General features: G+C 45.9%; 1 protein-coding gene and 1 pseudogene across 1 annotated transcript in view; one reads left to right on the top strand and one right to left on the bottom strand.

Annotated features, from left to right (window-relative positions):
• Galm (galactose mutarotase) overlaps positions 1-22,776 on the bottom strand; it is a 76,211-nt gene that overhangs the window by 33,476 nt on the left and 19,959 nt on the right. The window contains exons 3-4 of the mRNA XM_004627626.2: positions 19,122-19,328; positions 9,529-9,610 (exon numbers count right to left, since the gene is read on the bottom strand). Coding sequence (XP_004627683.1) covers positions 9,529-9,610; positions 19,122-19,328 — 289 coding nt within the window. The remainder of the gene's footprint in view (positions 1-9,528; positions 9,611-19,121; positions 19,329-22,776) is intronic.
• On the top strand, positions 12,514-12,928 carry LOC101560947 (annotated as a pseudogene).

The following is a 22,776-nucleotide window of genomic DNA, read 5'->3' as shown; positions in this document are numbered from 1 at the left end:
GCCAGTCTGGGTGTAGTGGCACACGCCTATAATCCCAGTGTTAGGGAAGCTGAAAACAGGATGCAGCTCCCCTGTTATTTATTTGATACCGAGTTCAATTCCCAGTATCAAACAAATAAACAAGACTATGAGTCTGAGCTGCATAGTGAGACCCTGTAACAACCAAATGAAATAAAATAAAATACCCCTGAGTGCTGCTGTGGCATGCCATCCAACAGAAAAGCAGGCTCATGGAGGAAAGGCTACGGTGCGTCCTCAACCCCCCAGCTCACCAGATCTGACACCATGCGAATCCCGGCTCCTGCTCGAAGTCAAAATGACCGTGACTGGTGAACATTTTGAGCCAATTCAGGACACAGGGGCAGTGCGATGAAAGCCATTCACAGAAGAGGTCTTCCACAGCTGCTTCAGAAAGTGGCAAGAGTGATGGGATAAGCATGTTCAAACTAAGGGGGGCAATTTTGAGAGGAATCAATGTGTTTTTTACTGCAGTAAATTAAAAAAAATTGTTAAACATTATCATATTTTCCAATCACACCTCATGTAGCTGTCCCTTCTAGTAAACAGATTCCCAGAGCACCACTTCGGGGATCCTACCTGGCTCTCTGTGACTACCACAGACACAACAAACACCCTGGAAGAGAACCTAGGATGCTCCACTAGGAGGGGTTTCCGTCCTACATAGGAGTAAACGCTTTATGAACATGCTTTTCTTAACAGCTAAAAGCAATGCTTGGAAGAAGCAAAGCTAACCTGGAGGCTGCCGTGCACACTGAGCCGACAAGCTGCAAACTCCTGGTCTAAGGTTAAAATGAGCTCCTGGCCTTGCACAGGCCTCTGCGGGCACTGCAAGTCCCGTACAGGAAAGAGGCGCATGCACTCAGGGGTGTGCTCAAGGGCTGCGCTCAGAACACGACTGCGGCCTCCTACACGCGGCAGGAGGTGGAGCAGACCCAGCCGCTCTGAAGGCTACGCATATTCCTACGCTTGCTGAGGCCTTTCCACCAGGTTTGGGGAACAGAATAGCCTTTCGGTAAAGAAGCACGGAGAAAAGGAAAATGAAGAAGCCACATCGCACTGACCAGCAGGTTGCAGACATTTTATATGCCCCTAAAAACTGCCAACAGGAAGAAAGTCAGGCCACACACACACACACACACACACACACATACACAGAAGTCTGTCTGCTTTTCCAGGTACTCCAGTCACAGTACTATAGTTACTGCAAAACAGAAGGTGCTATGTTTTCAGAAAGAATCGCTTCCCCATCACCTGAAAAGTTTTTTACTTTGAGTGTCCGTACATGACAGATGTAGCATCAGGGTTAAAAACACCCAAAGTTTAGATCTGCATCAGCACTTCTCTGAAGAGTAGCTCAGGTTATAGGTTTCATAAAAAGCAACTGAAAACAAAAGTTTTTTTAGTGTATGAGCACCCAAAAAGAAAAGCTGAAACATAAATTTAAGTAAAAACTAAAAGCCACAAGGGGGTGGGGAGGAGTGTGTGTGTGTGTGTGTGTGTGATTAGCAAAACATCTTTTTATTATTATTGTTGGTACTTTGTGCTTGCCAGGCAGGCGCTGTGCCAGTGAACTATATCCCTGGCCAGGAAAAATCTTTTTTTGGGGGGGCAGAATTGGGGATTGAACTCAGGCCCAGGCAAGCACTTATTCTCCCGAGCTATTTCCCCGGCCCTCCATTTCATTTCTTTTCTTTTCTTTCTTTCTGAGGAAAAATATCTTGATGCCACAGAAATACACAGTCTTAGAAGGGACCCTGTAGGTCTTGCCATAAGTCAATAGACGGCTACTCAAAAGTCAGGTTGAGCCCCTGAGACAAACCACACAGAACTCAGGGAATGTAGATGACCTGCTAAGAGGCTTCACGGCTACAGTGCTGCCCCCGGCACCCCCCAAATCCACTGCAGTGCCAACCATTTTGAAGCATGGTCTAGTTATCCTGTAAGGAGTCTCAGGGCTTGCTTGCTTTCCTGCTATGGTGACTGTAATAAAGACTTTTCTCTCTAGGACCTCCAAGTCAGATTAATAATAGGAAATGTTGTGATCCTAGGAAGAGAGTTTTAAAAAACAAAGACACAGGGCCAGGGAGATGGCTCAGTAGAATAAGTGCTTTCCTGGCAAGCACAAGGGCCTGAGTTCAATCCCTAGTTCTGCCAAAAATAAAATAATAATAATAATAATAATAATAATAAAAAACAAAGACACAAGCAAAGATTTGGGACAGAAAGCAGAAAACTGTTACAATGAACAAAATACTGGTCTGAGGAGAAAAAATCATTCAGGTCCAAGGAGACCAGCGAAGTTGATAGTTTTTTTATGGTTGGCTTTTTTTTTTTGGTTTTTTGAAGACAGGGTCTTGCTCTGCTATTCAGGCTGGCCTGGAGCTCACTCTGTAGCCCAGGCTGGTCTCCAACTTGCAAAACATCCTCTTACCTCAGCCTCCTGAGAGCTGGGATTACAGGCATGCTCCACCACACCAGGCTACAGTTGGCTTCTTAAGGCCTCATAACAACCATGCAGCGGCCCGTGGGACAGCCAGGGAGACCTGAGGGCCTGGAAGGAACCGGTTACCTGGCATCTTTGCTGAACAGTGAGGCATTCCACGCTAAGCGAACACTTCAGATAACCGAAAGCTGTGGTAGATGCCGGCCAAAGGAGGAGCCCGAGTGTGACAATAGCAGTCCCCATGCTCCTGGAACACACGGTCAGAATCTCGAGCAGCATCTCCGGGACAAGGGTCGGCAGCAGGAAGAGCCAGGGACTGCCTAAGAGGGCTGGCTGGGCCATTGCGTCCCTGTGCCCTGACAGGACTGCCTAAACTAGGTCGATATGTGTCATGCAAGAAGCCACCCCATCCCAGCCCTGTCCCCTGATAAGACTCCCATACGGGGCCAGCGAGACAGCTCAGCCGACTGAGCAGTGCCTGCTTAGGCAAGTGCAGGGACCAGGGTTCAATCCCCGGTAGCACAGGCCGCCCTGGCCCCGCGCCCCCTCCCGCTCCCCACGCCCTTTTGTGCCTTTGTTCTCAGGTGCTTGAGGTACAAAACAGAACTGCAGAGGTCTCCGTTGGTTGCTGTCTCTCTGAGGCTCTCTTCTGCCTAAGAAGCTGCGGCTCTGAGTTCTTGATGATTTTCTCAGTGATTGAACTAAATCTCTGCCTAGGACATCTTGGCAAGGTCACAGCCTCGGTCCCTTCCACCCAGAGGTTGTCCCTTCCAGTTGCTTACTAAGCAGGGGTAGTGTTTCCTTACACACTTTCTCTTAACCTTCCTTTCTGTTTTCTCATTTCTGTTACTGTATCATGGGCCAAACTTTTGTCAAAGAGAAGAACTGTTTTAGGAAGCACTTACAATATCATTTTTAAAAAATTTATTTATTTGGTACAGGGTCTTACTACGCAGCTGAGACTCATAGTGATCCTCCTGCCTCAGCCTCCCCAGCACTGGATTACAGGTGTGCAACACTACACCTAGCTTGGGTGGCTGGAATGGCAGCATGGCACGTGGTACTGGGAATCGAACCCAGGTCCTTCAGCTTACCAGGCAGGCACTTAGACTGCACAGCTATCCCCTCAGCCCATTACATGATCATTTAAAAATGTCTGGATAGGGGACTTGTGGGTTAGCTCAGTTGTTTAAAGCACCTGCTAGGTCAAACTCAGTCAGGCACAGGGGACCACAGTTCGATCCCCAGCTCCACATGCCACACCAGATCTACCCTTAAAGCAGCCGGAACCAGCCCTCCCCAGCCACCCCCCACCCCCCCTCCCCCTCGGGGGGAAAAAAAAGTCTGGATAGGGCCAGCCGGATAGCTCAGTGGACTAAAGTGCCTGCTTAGGCAGAGTGCAGTGGCCAGGCTTTGATCCCCTGCATGTAGTGCCGGCCCTGCCCCGGTGGCAGGGGGGTGGGTGCTGAGCTGGCGATTGAGACCAAGAGTGGCAGCACGCGTCTGTAATTGCAGTACTTGGGAGACTGAAAACAGGAGACTCACTATGAGTCCAATCTACTGTAGACCCTGTCCTAAATATACAGAGAAATTATAGAGAAAAATAAATAAAAAATAAAAGTGTCTGGGTAAGAGATTTCAGTCTCTGCTTATTGTTAATTGTTCATTGTCAATTGCCAGTGCTGTCCCTGATTCCTGTTGCAGGGTGACATGGGTGCAGAGGACTGAAGCAAGTTGGCTGCAAACTGAAACAATGTCTCAGCTCTGTAAAAGGTGCTCCTCTTGTCCCTTTGCAGGGTTGCTATTCCCACCACACAAACAAAAGCACCTCTAGCAGAGACACTCCTCTCCAGGGAAAAAATTTAAATACTGCAGAAGCTGTCAGGCCTGGCGGCACACACCTGTGTACTGGGGAGGCTGAGGCAGGAGGGTCACCACAGGCTTGAGGCCAGCCTGGGTTATAAGGTGAGTTTAAGGCCAGCCTGATCTATGTGGCGATACCCTGTCTCAAGATGGCTCAGTGGTCTAAAGCACCTACTTAGAACAGCTTAGCAAAGCCCAGGGACCGCGGTTCAATCCCCCAGCACCACATGCCAGCCAGCCCTGCCCCCTGGTGGGCTGAGCTGGCCACACACACACACACACACATAAATAAATAAAAAAATTTTTAAAAAAAATACATTAAGATCTGCCAAAATGTAAAGACAGACTCTCATAAAGTTCAGGTTCTTGCTGCAGCCTTGTAGCTCTGGAAATGATATAACTGTAATGAGGAAAGTCATCTTAAAAAACATTGTAAAAATAATAAATGAGATACTGGTTTAAAAAAAAAAAAAAGTAAAGATGTCCAAAATGAAAGGGGCCAGGGAGATGGCTCAGTAGAATAAGCACTTGCCTCGCAAGGGCAAGGGCCCGAGTTCAATGCCTGGTTCTGAAAAAAAGAAGAAAAGAAAAGAAAAAAGAAAAAGCTGCTGTTGGGCTCTGCATTTCATGCAGATAGTGATAATGTAAGGGGGAAGGGTGCAGCCCCTGCCTGGACACTTAACTGGGAGTCGACCACCGAGTGCCCAAGCCCCAGCAAAGTCACCAGGACCCCTTTATAGCTATGCCTCAAAATTCAAAACAGTTGCCACCAATGTCACAGACAGTGGTTCAGACTACCCGGGACAAATTAAAATTATGATCGCAGGCCTAAGACATTGCGTTCTCCTCAGAGAAACTCTTAGCGGTATTTTAGAAAGAGTCAAGGACGCCAAGGCTAAGCCATCACCTGCAGCTGCTTTGCGTGAGCTCAGAAATGCACCGTTGCCGAAGGATCAAAGGACAGCTTCGCTCTCGCGGCCTCTGGAGTCCAACCTGGGTCTCCGCAAGTAAGCATACTCACTTCTTTTGCAATGCGAGGCTCACCCTTGGTTTTTTTACCAGCTCTGTGCCTGTGTGGAAGGGTCCCTGTGGAGAGGAAGACATGTCCCCTGCCACCTTTGGGTGGCCCACTTTACCCAGGACCTTTCGTGTCTATGCAGAAGCTGCAGAATACTTGAGGTATTTTAAGCACAGTGAAACCAATGCGGGGGGATAAAACAGACACTTGGGTGGCCAAACAGCCTCGCGCACACAAGGCAAAATTAAAAATCGGACTATAAACACTTTCTCTTAAGCAAGCAGCTAGGAAAGCTGCTCTCGGAGTGCACATAAAACCCCCGCTGGAGATTATAGAGAAACTCAGTCACGCGGCCCAACCAGGAACAACAACAAGCAAATGTTCTGAGCCTAGAACAACAAAGAGAGGAACAACAAAAAAAAACCTGCCTGGAACTTCACCCAGATGGTCTGTTACACATAAATGCTGTTCCTTAAAGTTACAAAAGCTCACTGTTACAAATCTTAGCTGATTGGTATATTAACTTTTTTTTTTTTTTTTTGTATTTTAGGGAAGGGTCTACAGGGTGTTCAGGGTTTCACTACTAGATCGGAGTCGTAGCAATCTGCCTGTTTATAGCCTCCCAAGAGCTGGGATTACAGGTGTGCGCAACCACACCAAGTCTCAATTGTGGTCTCTGCCTGCCCCTAGTCAGGGCCAGCACAGCAGTCCCTGGGATTGAACCCTGGGCCCCTGAGCCTGCTTGCAGGTGCTTTAATCTGCTGAGCTATTTGGCCGGCCGTCTTTTCTTTTTTCTTTTACTTCTCCATTCCCTTCTCTCTCCCTTTCTCTCTATGTCTCTTTCTGTTTCTCTCTCTCTCTCTCTCTCTCTCTCTCTCTCTCTCTCTCTCTCTCTCTCTCTGTTTTTTTGCTTTTTTTTTTTTTCTTGGCTCAAACTCACAGCAAACCTCCTGCCTCAGCCTCTCAAATGCTGGGACTACAGGCACATCCCACAGCCTTACCTTTAAGTTGGCATTTTTGCTCAATTGATGTGCTTAAAAATGTTTCTTGCATTCTGTAACTTCTTAGACTGTAGTTAAGAGTTAATCTGTTCTTTTGCGCTTCAGTACAGACAAGTTCCCTTCACTTATTGGTGGCCAGTCACACTTACAATGCAACAATTTGAGAAAACAACTGACACTATGGAATCCACGCAGCCAGCCGCGTTTGGTTTGGAAAGAAATAAGCAGGATGGAGAAGTCAATATGGCAAAAGGCTTTAGGGATGAGAGATGTACTTGGATATGAAAAGATCTGGGATGATAAGTTTTCGCCCTATCAAAGGAAGGAAAAAGAAGAGGTGGCGATTCAAATATGTCCAGCACGGATGCCTGGAGGATGCATTTCCTTCTTTGTAGGAAGAAATACGTGTGTTTAGGTGCTTTAAACTTTGCTCTGGTTGGTTTGATTGAGCCCAAAATCCCCTGCAAAAGCTCCTTGTTGTTCAAAATCTCGCAGGGGCGACTCCCCAGGGCCCATCTGCACTCTTGCCAGGGTCTCAACTCTCCTCTCCCATTCAACTGATGCCTTCAGACCAAAGCCAGAAGTCTCATTTCTTTTTCTTTTTCTTTTTTTTTTTTTTTTTGTGGAACCGGGGATTGAACTCAGGCCCTTGTGCTTGCCAGGGAAGCACTTATTCCACTGAGCCATCTCCCGGGCCCCCAGAAGTCTCATTTTTGAGATCAATATTAAATACAAGCTTTTCTACACAGATGATAGGGACACCTAAACTGGTCAGAGACATAATACAAGACAAAGCTGGGCTGGCGAGATGGCTCAGTGGTCTAAAGCACCTACTTGGAACAAGCTTGGCTAAAGCACAGGGACCACGGTTCGATCCCCCAGCACCACATGCCAGCCAGCCTCGCCCCCTGGTGGGCTGAGCTGGCCACACACACACAATAAATAAATAAATGTTTAAAAAAAAAAAAAGACAAAGCTGCCTTCTCAGGCAGTTCCAACCAGGTGTGTAACATCCATAGTTGCTCATTTCATGGTGTATTACACATATTTCTATTTCTCAGATCTATAGGCCTTCAGAGTTACAAGGCTAAAAACCATCTCATCATATTGGTGACTCCCAGGCTAAAATTATTCATGATGGTAAACTTTTATTTATTTTTTTTACTTTTATCTATTTATGTGTGTGCGTGTGTGTGTGTGTGGCCAGCTCAGCCCACCTGGGGGCAGGGCTGGCTGGCATGTGGTGCTGGGGGATTGAACCGCGGTCCCTGTGCTTTGCTAAGTTTGTTCTAAGTAGGTGCTTTAAACCACTGAGCCATCTCACCAGCCCCTAATGATGGTAAACTTTTAAACTCAAATACCTGTCTTTCCCAAACTTGTGCTCTAGTTATTGGTGACAAAGTATGCAAGCCAACCCAACACAGATAACCCACCACAAAAGACACAGTTTTTCAAGGCTTACCATGTGGAAGGATGCCTCAACTCTACAGTCCAAATAGTGACCCATAAAATACATCTATAGATAGATTCATCCTTCTCAGATAACACTATTTTTAAAAATCACAAATTTGGAAAAAAAATTCCTTCATGTCACTTAATATATCACTATGGTTGTTAGGCTAATATGTTATGTTGCCCTTGATCTCAAGTTTTCTTTATAAAGCTTTATCTCGCTATCTGCTAACATTCTACACAGATTCAACTTGTAGGACCACCATGATTGATAACAGATATGTTCCTTAATCAATCACTCAATATTGTCATTGATTTGGCTTACGCTGTGAGAACTCTACGGGTTATTGAAATTACCCTTATTTATAATGGCAATGATAAAATGCTCTTTCACATGTTTAGAAAGCTGCAGAATTCGACTAGACCCTGCACGGCACCTTGCTCTATCCCATGCCCTCACCCTCTCATCTCCTGGCCCCCTAGTGGAGGGCTGACCCTGGTTATGCTTTCTACAACAAAGACCCTCAACTATTACACAGCCCAAACAATGAATAGAAAATATATCTACAGACAATATTGAAAAGAGGCTCTTGCTTCATAATTTTTTTCACCAGGGAGCTAAGGCACTCTTCATTGTTTCAATCTTATACAAACAGGCCCCCCAAATCATCTGCATCTGCCCCAACTGCCAAAAACAGCAAGTCTATTCTTTATATAGGTGTCAATGCTACGGTTGAAAATCAATGACACTGGACAAACAGACCAACTCATCATAACCCTTTTGATGAATATGAGTAAAACACATTAAATATCATTTTACTCTCATGTTTTATTGTAGTGGGATTGCTTTCACAAATGAGATGACAATGACCTTGCCTCTATTTCCAATTGTTTTGGGGTTTTCTTTCAACTCTGGCATACTAAACATATCATAAGTATACCTTGTAACCCTATAGCTCAAGCAATAGTAAAACAAGCGAATGGGCTCCTTCAGATTCAGTTATTGGGGCCGGGGAGATGGCCCAATAGAATAAACTCTTCCCTGGCAAGTGCAAGGGTCTGAGTTCAATCCCCAGTTCCGAAAAAAAAAAAAAAAAAGATCCAGTTATTAAAACAAAAAGGGACAACCCCATTGTCTTAAAGAGGCCAGACTAAAGCAAAAGCCCTCCTCCGGCTTAAGGTGTCTGGTAAACTGGAAGTAGTATCTTATTCAGATTTTCCTTTAACCTTGAAATTTTGAGATAATTTTTAGATTTAGAGAAATATGGCTGCCTGTAATCCCAGCACTCAGGAGGCTGAGGCAGGAGGACTGATGTGAGTTTGAGACCACCCTGGGATACAAAGTGAGCTCAAGGCCAGTCTGAACTCACAGCAAGACCCTGGGCACTTGCCTGTAATTCCATCAGCTGGGAGGCTGAGGCCGAAAGAGCCCCTGCGAGTTCAAAGCCAGCCTGGGCTACAAAGTGAGTTCAAGGCCAGCCTGAACTTCATAGTGAAGGCTTGTTTCAAAAAAATAAAAAAATAAACAAAAGTACATCTCTGTATTCCTTTCACTCTGCTTTCCCTAACGTTAACAACTTATATAAACAGGATACAAATATCAAAAGCAGGCAATTAACACCAGTCTCATTCTATTAACTCAGCTACAGCCTTTATTAAGGTTTCACCAGTTTCTCCACTATTGTTCTTCCCCAGGCTTTGAATCCAACCCAAGACCATGACACTCCTACCTGTAGGAATCAGAGTTTCATCCACGGGTAAAAAAGTATCTGCTTCTATGGTGACTTCATGGTCATATATATTTGGGGAGCCCTGGGAGAAAACAGAAAGGGAAACATGAGCAGACGAGAGCTTACTATTATTTTACATATTTGCTTTATAAATTCTTTTGCAAAAATGTTTTCATTTAGAAATTCGTATTGACCAATGGTGATGATTGAATACAATCATTTAAACGTAGGTGGGCTGAACCTCCACACAGTTACAAAACTGGGAGAGGTTCCCAATGAGCGATTGCTTCTGTAAGCGGAACAGGAAACCCAGAGTGAGGGGGACCAGAGTGTGTGGAAGTCTTTTGGCCCCGGGCTTCTTTGTGAAGGTGGCTCTGCTGTTCTCCCACACAATCCAGGCAGACAGAGCAGCAAGGGGCGCCAGCTCGCAGCACGCAGGTGGGGTTCACTGTTCCAGACCTCACTGCATGGCCCGGCCAGCCTCAGGGTCCCCTGGAATCTCATGCCTTTTGGTGCCAATGTGGGGTAATAATGTCCCCATTTCTTCCAGGGTCCTTTGGAGGAGCCTGGTAAGGGCATGTTGTGCCATTTGCAACTTGGCAAGCAATTTATACATGCATATTTCTAATGCAAAGGCTTATTTTTAAAAATAATATTTAGTACCTTAGTAGTAGCATTTTAAATAGTAGTAACATTTTAAAGTAGCATTTACTAATAGTAACATTTTAAAGCTTCACAGCAGGGCTAGGGTGACAGCTCAGTGGAATAAGTGCTTGCCTGGCAAGGACAAGGTCCTGAGTTCAATCCCTGGTACCACCAAATAAATAAATAAAAGCCTCACAGCAAAAGAGGGGCAAAGAAATCAAGTGCTTAACAAATGATCAAAAATAGCTACTCCAGAGGTTCTTAGCTGGTTCTTTAGGGGACACTTGGCATGATGATCGTGACCACGGGTGGTGACACGTAGGCATCTAGGGGGTACTGCTAACTGCCCAGAACACGCCCATCCCTCACTGCAATGAAGAATGATCTGGTCCTTGGTTTCAATAGTGCCGAGGCTAGGAAACTCCAAGCAAATCAAAACTGAGCCTTTTCCAGACAGGGAACCAGGCTGAGAGCTGCAGAACAGAAAGCCTTGGGCCACCTGTTCAGATGCAGCCACTCTGAAAAGAAACGCTACGATTCAGAGACCATGAGACTGCAGGAACTGGCTTAATTGTGCTCCTGTGCGTTGCTGAAGAAGTGATTCCCTCACAGTCCCCCAGGGCGGCTGCTGGGCCTCTCCTCCGCCCACACTCCCTTGCTCAGCTTCACTTCAGATGTCAAAGGGCGGCTCCAAAGTGGGAGGGACCTGCGCCCTGCCCAGACCGCTCAGGGTGACACCATCTCTCCTGTGTGGCCCTCCTTTCTGCGGTCCTCTTATACCTCAGCACGGTGCTGCCACCGCAGAGGCTTCTGGGACTGAGCAAGGCGGAAATGAAGAGACCGATTTTTGGAACTGTTCAATGCTTGGCTCAACATGGAGTTTTGTTTTGTGTTATTTTGTGATACCACGGATTGACCTCGGGGCCTTCACACTGAGCTGATCTTCAGTAAGTCATTTCATTTTGAAACAAGGTTGCTAGGTTACCCAGGTTGGCCTTGAATTTGCAATCCTGCTGCCTCAGCCTCTCAAGTAGCTGGGATTATAAGACCTGCTCCAACATGCGTGGCTTGCTTTTTTGTTGTTGCTGCTTGCAGTGCTGGGGACCTAACCCAGGGCCTTGCACATGCTCGGCAAATGTATTGCCACTGAGCTACACCCTCAGCCCTAACAGAGGGTTTTGGGTTATGGCCCATGCACTGCTGAAGAGCCCCCTAAGAAGACTCCTTTGTCCTACCAGGTGTGGTGATGCACACCTGTGATGCCAGCCACTCAGGAGGCTGAGGCAGGAGGGTCATTGCCAGTTCAAGACCAGCCTGGGCTACAAAGTGTGCTCAAGGCCAGCCTGAACTGCACGGCGAGATCTTGTCTCAAATCTCAAAAAGACAAAAAAAGACTCTTTTGTCCTTCCTTTGTACAAGTCAGACTTAAATGCGGCCTCTGGAACATCACCAACAAGGAAATATTGCAGACGGTCAGGTCTGCCTCGGGCCTCACACCTGCCCAGGTCGTTACTGTTTCCTCAATGCCTGCATCTTTTCATTCTTTTAAAAAAGGTACATATCTCTAATTACCAACACACTGATTTCTATTGCTAGAGATTGGTTCTGCTCACTCTGGAACTTCACAGAACTAGAATCTCCCGGATGTGCTCTGTGCCTCAAATCTGCCACATTAGATTACCTATGTTACTGGTTTCATAATTTGGCCCTTTTCATCCTTGAGTAGTATTCTACTGTGTGACTATGCCACAGTTTATCCTTTTCTTGTTTGTTTGTTTTTTTTTTGAGATGCTACAAAGTTCAGACTGGCCTCTGGAGTACCAGGATTACAGGCATGCACCACCACACCTGGCTTGTTTTGATTTTTAAGAACTAGGGCCAGGCATGGTGCTGCACACCTGCAATCCCAGCACTCAGGAGGCAGCAAGATTAGTATGAGTTTGAAGCCCTTGTGGGCAATGCAGTGATTTCAGGTCGAGGCTGAACTCCATAGCAAAACCCTATCTCAAAACAACACACAACAAGCAAAAGGAACTAAGGCAGGAAGAAAATGAATGAACGTGAAATTCACATGTCAACCCCCCAATCAACTGGCGACTCTGAGATGGCTGGAAGAAGCGGGGAGCAGGGGAGGAGCGTCTGCCGGGCACCCCGGGCAGCAGCGGCCTTCCTGGGCAGAAGAGAAGCATTCATTCTGTGCTACATGTGGCCTGGAAAAATGCAGTGGTGGAAACCCCGCCCCACGTGCTCGGCCGCCCCACGAATGCTGCGAGCGTGTCCCCGTGTCCGTCTGTGCAACGCGAGGGAGCGAAGGGAGCCCCGCGCTGGCGGCCACGGCGAATGGCACACACAGTGGGGGACACCCGGCGCCTCATCACCAAGTCGCAGAGCCTGAGTGATGCCTACGGGCCGCCCAGCAACTTCCTCGAGATCTCTGCGAGCAGCCCGCAGACGGTGGGGGTCACATGGGCCGCCTCGCCACCACCTACGAGATCAGGGTCAAGACAAACCCTCCTATATTCAAACTAAAGGAATCTACTGTTAGCAGAAGCTACAGCGACTTTGAACAGCTCCAAAGTGAACTAGAAAGAGACAGCACGGTTGTAGTTGCCCCCATCCCTGCGAAGGCATTGTTGCGTCAACTTCCTTTTAGAAGAGATGATGGAATATTTGAGGACAATTTCATTGAGGAAAAGAAGCAAGGCCTGGAGCAAGTTATAAACAAGGTTGCTGGTCATCCTCGGGCACAGAATGAACGTTGTCTTCACATGTTGTTATAGGATGAAATAATAGATAAAAGTTATACTCGATCTAAGACAAGACATGCTTGAAATTTGGTGAGACAAAGGTGTGGCTATCAATGTCCCGCATGTGCCACTGGACATGTTCTAATTGCCTCTTAGCATGCTGCACAGAGACTGGAATAAGAGGCCTTTGGTATAGTGACACTCATGTGCTCAGTTTTGTTTGGCAGTTGACAAATTAGTTTGCTTTCGTGAAAATCTCTCATTCCAGCCTTTCTCTGGAAATAGCTCTTCCTAGCTGTTTTAATGTGGTATGTATACACTACAGCCTCATAGGCCTTCCCATATAATCTGCTGTGTCCTAATGACATTTTCTTTCTTTTTTTCTTTAGTACAGAATCTACAGGGTCTACAGGGTCTCACTACACAGATTGTGGACTGAGTGATTCTCTTGTTTTCGGCCTCCCAAGTGCTGGGATTACAGGCATGCGCCAGCACGCCCAGTCTCAATCATTGTCTCAGCACGCCCTGGGGGCAGGGCCGGCATGGCCTGTGGAGCAAACCCCAGTCTTTGCATCTGCCTAAGCAGGCGCTTTAATCGGCTGAGCTGTCTGGCCAGGCCCCTAACTAAATTTTCTGACTTATTCTTATTTGCACAGTTTTGGTGTCATGTTTGCTTCTTCAATCAGATTATGGAGAATAATTCCCCCCCCATGTATAATGTCACTTGATCTAATTTATGTGTAGGAGCTCTACACTGTTTGTTTTCAGAGCCGCACATGGAAGATATACATGTGCGCAGAACGGGTTTTCCTTCCAGCCTATAATACCCTTTATATGAAAAATTAATGATGGAAATCTTTATATTCTATATGAAAACAAATTCAAGTTTATATACTAAAATAATTTGTGTAAAAATTTAAGTTGTTTTCAAGTAAAAATGTATTTCTGATATGCACTGAAAAAAAATACAGTGGTGCACTGGGACAGAGCAGGACTGCTGGATCCGCGTCCTTTCCAGGCTGATGAAAATGGCAAGACACGCTGATGGACCTCGAGGCCAATCTCCGTGCTCAGGATTTACTTTGGTTAACTTCCTTTAGTTGCTGCCAGTTTGTGACGGGACTTTGCAAAGCTACTGAGACTTGCACAGGGCCTAAAGCACCTTCCTGTGTACTGCCAGGACCGCTGCTGTCACCCAGTTCCTAACATCCCAGTGCACGGGCACCACGGAACTGCTGGTTATTACACAAAAGCCACAGCAAGTCCTCCAAGAACATGTTTCTGTTCTCTGGGCAGAAACGGACTTGCTTATTTATGGAGGGGGGGGTGTCACAGAGTCAGGGGAGGGAGCCCCAACCCCTGAGCACAAGTACCATTAATTCCAGGAGCGTCCCACTCAAGGCCTCATTCCTGCCTTTTATGTCTTTTTATTGAATGAGGAGGAACTGTTTTGAGGAACATATAAAATATATAGTATCATAAAGACAATTCACAAGACTTCTGTTTAAAACATATCTTTTTAAAAAGAGGCAGGAGAAAGGTGGGCTGCGGGTTGGATGACCTTGCCCTTACTGGCAGTTAGGCCAGGCATGATGAGAGCCACGGTTTGGGCCTGCCGGAGGCTTCTAGAAAGGTTTTCTGTGTTCTAAACAGAGGAGGCACATTAGAGATATGAAAAAGGAATGGATCCTTTTTTGTCTCTGGAGATGATCATATGAGGAAGTGAGTCCCGGGGCTGTCGCAGACATTCGATGACCACGAGGGGACAACCCCAAGACAAACACCCAAGCACTGAGGAAGTAGACTGGCCAGTGGAGGCACCTGGATCCCCGCTGACCTGCTCTGCCTCGTCACAGCGGAACCACAGCTGTGGCTTTTCATGTCACATTCCCCAGATGTGCTGTCACGGCTCTTTGGGCAACATTTCCAGGAAGAAAACACATGCTCTGGGTTCTGTGGGAGGCACAGGAGGCAGAGCAGGAAAACAAAAAGCACTACACCCTACAGGCCTTTTCCGTTCATTGAGAACAGAGAGCTCTCCCTGCAGTCTCTCAGGACTCGAACCCTCAAGTTAGAAGAGATGGGCCAATTCTTAGGTTCCAAAGAAGAGCAAAAATACTAAGTTTAGAAAACAAGAAGGTGAAAAAAGGTGAGCTGACTGTTTCATTTAAAAAAAATGTTTTAGGGGGCCTGCCCCTTAGCTCAGTTCTTTAAGTGGCTGCTTCAACAAAGCAGTCAGGCTCAGGTTGCTGTGGTTCAATCCCCACAACTCAAGCCAGCCAAACCTGCCCTGAAGGCATTTGGAGCGAGAAAAAAAAAAAAGTTTTAGTATTGTTATTTTTTATTGACACAGGGTCTCGCTATATAGCCTGGGCTTGTAGTGATCCTCCTGTCTCAGCCTCCCCAGTGCTGGGATACCAAGCATGCACCATCATGCCCATTTTCAGTGGCCAGCACAGCCTGTGGTACCGGGGATTGAACTCGGGACCTTGTGCTTGCCGGGCAAGCACTTATTGCCACTCATTGCAGCCCAAGCTGACTACTTTAAATATCAAGCTTTGAGCTCTTTTCTTGGAGAGGGTTTGAGGCATGTACCAATGCTTCCCAAGATAGACAAAGGAGGTCTGAGTTACAACAGCCCTTGACCCCTGGTCTGTCACCACCAGCCACCTCTGACCAAGAGACCCTAAAGGCAGAGGCCCTCAACCTCAAGGCCTGTGGATTCGAGCTGCACATATTAAGAGGAAATAAAAGGGGAGTTTACAGCTAGGCATGGTGACACACACCCTGTAACCTCAGCACTCAGAAGGCTGACACAGGAGGATTGCTGATATTTTTTTTTTTTAATTTTTATTTTGTATTTAGTACAGGGTCTTCAGGGTCTCACTACACAGATCTGACTTGTAGTGATTCTCCTGTTTTCAGACTCCTAAGCACTGGGATTACAGATGTGCGTCACCACGTCCAGTCTTGGTCACCATCTCAGCACTTCCTCAGGGGTGCATGCTGGGGATTGAACCCTGGTCCCTGTACCTGCCTGAGCAGTGCTTTAGTCCACTGAACCATCTGGCTGGCCCTTGAGATTGTTGTGATTTTGAGGCCAGCCTGGGCTACATCATGTTTGAGGTCAGCCTGAACTATGTAATGAGACCCTGTCTCAAAAACAAACAGTGTGTGTAGGGTGTTTGTACTGACCACCTTTCTGGGTGAATCCTGAGACCTAGGAAATGATTCAGCCCCTGGGAAGAGATTCAGACATACCCATCATTTCTGCAGGCTTGGAAGAGTGGAATATGGACAGAGTCTTAGCAAACCTTGTGCTGCTATCTGTCTCCTTCCCAGGAGCACACTGGCAGGTGGAACACTTCATATATAATTTCTCTATTTCTGAATCTGCTTCTTTAGATTATTATAAAATTGGATGTCTCTAAATATACAAAACTGGGGCTGGGGAGATAGCTCAGTGGAATAAGCACTTGTCTGGTCAAATATACAAAAAGAAAAGTCACCACAATTTATGACCTACATTAAAAATCTTTTTTAAAAAATGTTTGTCTTTTTGAGACAGGGTCTCGATATGCAGCTCAGGCTGGCCTTGAGCTCACTTTGTAGCCCAGGCTGGTCTCAAACTCGCAAAGATCCTGCGGCCTCAGCTTTCTAAGTGCTGGGATTACAGGCGTGCAGTGCCATGCCTGGCCTACAATTAAAATTTTTGTTCTATTTCTATCATTTCTTCTGAACTTATTTTAAAAAGCTGACCCTCTTCAGGGAGAATATTTTGTTTCGGGCTTTTGTTTTGTTTTTAAAAATCTCAAGGAGGATAGGAGATGTTCCCGAAGATAAGAACAAGCAAACAAAAACCATCTTTCTTATTTTTAAAGAGTGAACTTTGGAAATTACATAAGAACCAATTAGCTCTGCTATCTGAAAAAAAAATACAGAAAAAAAAATCAGCAGAGCAGCAGCAAGCTCCTTAAAAAGGGCAAAAAATGCAAGCGCTATCACTGGCTGTGAACATCCTCTTACAGAAAGGCTGCCAAAGTGAATCAAGACAAGCGGACAGTGGTGAGTCCTCCGACGGGGCGGAAGCAATAGATGTAATCTACAGCGTTTGGCTGGCTTTGTAGTCTGTCTCAAGTGACCTCCCTCAACAAGCAAAAAGGTTCCCACTGGAGGAGAAGGCGGGGCATAAGGGGAACAACTGGGGCGGCTGTCAGCGGCTCTGTATCATCCTCAGGTGGGCCTTTAAGGCTCTTCCTACTGGGGTTCATCCCTAGACCAGCTGACTTCAATATCTTTCCTAACAGCTTTATAAAGTGCTTCTAACAGTGGCTGGTAAGTTATAGGCAGCTCAACAATCCCAGTACCTGAGAGGCTGAGGCTGGAGGCTAGTTGTGAGTTTGAGACCAGCCTGGGCTACAAAGTAAGCTCAACATCGGCCTGACCTGCATAGTGAGACCCTGTCTCAAAAAGAAAACAGAAGTAGCTACCATATTTCTCTGATAATAAGACCTAGCTGGAAAATAATCAGCTTTGAAAACTAAAGATCAAAAACTGACAGTGCCCATCAGCTCATCCTTGCCCTACCTGCTTCACAGAGGCGCCACCAGGCAAGAGAATAAAGTGCAGCCGCAGGTATGGCAGGGATAACCTGACTGGGGCTGGCATTTTGGAGCTCTTTCCAGGAAAGACAACATTATGAACTGTAGAATATGCCTATTCATGCAAAAGCCCTGGCCTTCCTTCTAAATTCGAGTCTGGCGTTCTTTTCCTTGTTCTGTGCAGGGCAGGACTGGCTCCCAGGAAGCCCTGCAGGGCCACGGGGTGGGAGTGCACACAGGTCGGCAGCATATGTAACCAGTGAGGCCAACCTCATTGCCAAACACCCGAGGGGAGAAGGCACTTTTTGGGGGTGGGGGTGTGGGGCTGAGACGGTGTTTCACTATGCAGTTCAGGCTGGCCTTAAACCCACTTTGTAGCCCAGGCTGGCCTTGAACCCACAGCCATCCTTCTGCCTCAGCCTCCACAGTGCTGGGATGATAGGCATGCACTTTAAATGGAAGCAGTCTGGAGGAGAGTGGGAGTTCAAAAACGGAAGCCAATATAAGCACATGCTGCAGCTGGGTGAGCAGGAGAGTTCTTGAAATAGCTAGTGACTTGTCTCAAAGCATATGGGGAAGCGCCTTCTCTTGGCAGGACAATATATTCACCCATCTTAATCTATGATGTCCTCACATTGGCCAAGCAATGGCTGTGACTCATCCACATGGCTGACACTGACAAAGGTTCTACAATCTGAGGTACAGGATCTCAGCATAAATCCTGAGGGGATTTCACTGACCTTATCAGACCCAAAAGCTACAACTCTTGTTGCATAGGTCCTGCTTTACCTTGGTCTTAACCATCCAGCAGAAAAGTATAAAAACATTATGTTGAGCTGTAGGGGACTCAGGTCAACAATTTCTGACATTGCCAGTGAAGCGGAAGCCCCAATACTATTATGGACTACTGGACTCTTTTAGAATATTTTGCTGAGTTAACACATCTATAATATTCAAATAACGGAACTTACCAAAAAAAGGGGATACAGATGAATGTCCATTTTGTATCTGTGTATTCAAAATGGTTAGGATAGATATATAGTTACATCCTCTTAATAAATAGAGGGATTTGGGCTGGAGAGATGGCTCAGTGGTCTAAAGCACCTACTTAGAACAAGCAACGCACATGGACTGCGGTTCAATCCCCCAGCACCACATGCCAGCCAGCCCCGCCCCCTGGTGGGCTGAGCTGGCCACACACACACACACACACACACACACACAAATAAATATTTAAAAAAATAAATAAATAGAGGGATTTGTTCTAATAGTGTTCATAAATAGGATATCATGTCTGCATCTTGTACAGTAATTAACCACTAGGAAGAAGTATGCAATGTGTTAATTATTGAAATTGTCCTACCAATTTGATTTGAAACTGTCTCATTTCAATTTGTTTCTCAATAAAATTATGGGGGAAAAAACTTTCACAAAACAAAAAATCTATGATGTCCTTTTATTGAGCACCTACCAAGAGCCAGGTGCGTGGCCGCGCCCCCTCACCTTCTTGGGGGTGACCCCAGCCCCGCAGGAAGTGCACAGTTGCACCTCCTGACTCTTCTGGGCGGCTACTGAGCGGAGGAGCGGCATGCTTACTTACCTGGCCCGCCAGATTGAAGTAGGAGTGGTTGGTCAGGTTCACAGGCGTGGCCTCACTGGTCTGCGCTCTGTAGTTGACTGTGAGCTCCCCACCGTCCAGGGTGTAGGTCACCCAGACTTTCAACTCCCCAGGGTAGCCCTCCTCACCGTCCCGACTGATGCGGAAAAACTGGACGCCGTTGGACAGCACTTGGGGGGTCCAGAGGACCTAGAAAAAAGCATTTTCTTAGCTACTTAGTCATCCCAGCCACAGCTAAATGCCACATTTCAATGTTCAAGAGATCTGGTGCCAAAAAGGGAAATAGTTCTATAATCATCAAGGCTTTTGACGAAGAGCCTGAATTTTAACTAATCCAAAACTTTGTTTTATAAAGATTAAGTGGTTTTTGAAAATTATTTTCTCTATACCTACTGCCATTCCCTATGTGCTTTCTAATTTTATATGTATCTATCATATTTTCCTCTTCTTCATGGATTTTCTTCTTTGATATATATTTATTCTAATATTGCAGTTCCATTTTGATAAATGTCATCCAGCAATAGCTTTTAACAGTACTAAAAAGTAACCTTCATGAATCACTCCCTGTCTGCTAAAGCATAGAAATACTTATAAACACCAAGGTTTTTCTGTTTCCAGGGTGGAATTTACCAGGTGTTGTTTTTTTTTTTTTTTTTTTTTTTTTTTTTTTTTTTTCTTTTTGGCCCAACTAGGGATTGAATGGAAGCCTTTACGCTTGCCAGGGAAGCGCTTATTCTACTGAGCCATCTCCCCCGTCCCCAGGGCAGAATTTAAAGCAAACAAAGTATTTGTTTTCCATCAGGAAGTATCCCAATCTCCAAACCAGGGATTCTAATTTTGGGGCCTGGTTTGTTCCTAATTCATGGTGTGACTTCAAGCTTTGATCTTTCTATAAAATAAAGGCACTTAAAAATCATGTTGGAGGGGCTGAGGCGATAGCTCAGTAGAATAAGAGCTTGCCTGGCAAGCGCAAGGGCCTGTGTTCAATTCCCAGTTCTGGAAAAAAAAATATTGGAAAGAAATCTACATTGGAGGCTTTTTGTTCTAGCAAATATGATTCTAAGAATGACAAGAAAAATACCAAGTTTTCTGAAGGAGCTTTTGGAACTAGGAATAGGAATACTTAATGAACACACAGGCTCTTCTTCCACCTGACCCTAAGATCACACTTCTAGAGAGGGGAAGAAAAACCCAACATTTATCGAATACTCAGTATGAGCCAGGACATCCAGCTAGAAACTTCACATCTGTTTCACAGCAGACTTAACTTAGATATTCTTATCTTCACTGGGGCAGAAGACGGAGGCTCAGAAAGGACAAACTGTTTGCCATGGAGCTGATCCCAGATCCCTTACTCTGCTAGCCAGACAGTCCCAGTTCCTTGAGGGAGTTCTGGGGTCTCCAGTGAAGAGTTCAGAGCAGATAAAAGGCCTTCACTTTGTGCAGTGCCCACCAATCCCTGACCTGGTGGTGCACTGATACCAACTTGCAAGAAAGGATTGGGTTAAGCCAAATGAAATGACCATCTTAGTAGGTCAAAACTTAAACACCAACAGTTTCATATGGCTCCAACTAACATGATTATTCCCATTTTACAGAGGAACAACCTGAGTTCCATAGTTATCTTGCCCACCGCTATCTCCCACATATTGGAGGAGTATTGTAGAACATTTTCACACTTCATTGTTTAAAAGGATAAAAAAATGTTGTTGAAAATTTTACATGCAATTGGTGCCACAGCCAGGACCCAGTCCTGTATGTGCTGCCGAAGCAAGCGTTCCACAGCCAGGATTCAGACTCTGCTGGCCGCGCACAGTGCAACACTCCATACCTTAGTTTCGGCTGGTGAATGTTTTTCTCAAATCTGTACAGTACAGTTGACGTCAAACCGTCATCCCAAATCAAGTCAACAGACTTGAGCCAGACGAATGCCCACCTGACAGTCCCTAGTCCACCCCCCAGGCCCTGGCCCACCCCCCAGCCCCTGACCCACCCCCCAGCCCCTGGCCCTGCCCACCACCACCTGTGGGAGCTGCTGCTCTCAGAGGTCCACTTGTCAAGAACAAGAGCTAACACTAGGCTGATCTCTATCTTCATCCAGGAAAACAGCTGACATACAAATTGAACTCACTAGGCTCAGTAAAAATGAATTTCACACCTGAACTATTCCCCAGAAATACTGAACTTTTAAGATACTTAAAACAGCAAGTGTGTTACACGTGTAATTAAAAAAAAGAGGAGAATTCCCCAAATGGAAAATCTTTGGAATTAAATATTCAAAATAAAACATCATCTTGCTAACTAGCTTGCTACCTAGATATTCTCCTCCTCCACCCCCTCTATCTCTGTCCCTCTTCCCTCTTTCTTTTCTTCTAACTCCCCTCACCCCATAGCACTGGGGATTGAAGCCTGGGCCTTCACACTGAGCTATATCCCCAGCTCTAAATCTTCTCTTTTAGAGAAATGATGCAATGGAAAGATTTTGCATAAACTAAGTTAGCAGTTAAGTGTAACATTAATGGAAAGATTTTCCTGACCTTGTAGTTTCCAAATTACCAGAAAATTTTCACGTCTAGGCTTTCAAGTATTATTTTGAATTCTCTCAAGTTACTCAATTTTCATCTTTAAAAAAAATGTGTTACCTGAGTGTGGTGGCACATGCCTGTAACCCCAGCACTCTGGAGGCTGAGGCAGGAGGATCATTTGTGTTTGAGGCCAGCCTGGGCTACAAAGTGAGCTCAAGGCCAGCCTGAACTGCATAGCAAGACCCTGTCTCAGAAAGACCAAAAAAGTATTGATATAAGTAGAAAAACACATGCCTCCAAACTATTCACTTAGCAGTTGTTGAGAGCCAATAAAACATTAAGAAGAAAGTTCCTTTGATGCTGCTTATTTTACTATATCCAAACCTACTGTTCAAAACCTCAGTGGCTTCGTAAAGACACTCATTCTCTCCCTGCCCCCACCTGGACTCTCACGTGGCTATTGCCCCTAACAGTTGCACAGCAAATGAAACACTACCTGTTCCTCTGGGGCAGTTCAGCGGCCACCTCCAGCATTGTTACTCCTTGGTTCACACCCAGGTCCTAGACCACACTGCTCACCTATGACATCATGTATGGAAGGGACCACCTTCCTCTTGCAACACCAAGCAGAAACACCAAAACACCACCCAGGATGTGGAGGGGGTTATCATGTCAATGGGCACTGATCGGGATCATTCCCAGAATATCAGACGCTGATCTCTAGTGGTCTAGGACTTATGAGATAAGCAAGCAGGAAGTGCTGAGACAGAACGGCTTGTCAACTGGGGATAGGTTTACACAATGTGTATCACAGTGATCAACTATTTTTTTTTTCTTTTCAAAGTTTTATTGAGGGGCTGGTGAGATGGCTCAGTGGTCTAAAACAGAAGCTTAGCAAATCACAGGGACCGCGGTTCAATCCCCCAGCACCACATGCCAGCAAGCCTTGCCCCCTGGTGGGCTAGGCTGGCCACACACACACACACACACACACACACACATAAATAAAAAAATTTAAAAAAAAGTTTTATTGATAAACATATAGCAATGAGACAGTTTCAAATCAAATCGAAAGTACAGTTTCAACAAATAATACACTGCATATATTCTTC

The sequence above is a fragment of the Octodon degus genome, unplaced genomic scaffold (genome assembly GCF_000260255.1).
Source record: "Octodon degus isolate 3935 unplaced genomic scaffold, OctDeg1.0 scaffold00020, whole genome shotgun sequence".
Classification (NCBI taxonomy): Eukaryota; Metazoa; Chordata; class Mammalia; order Rodentia; family Octodontidae; genus Octodon; species Octodon degus.
This window is presented reverse-complemented; position numbering and strand designations above follow the sequence as displayed.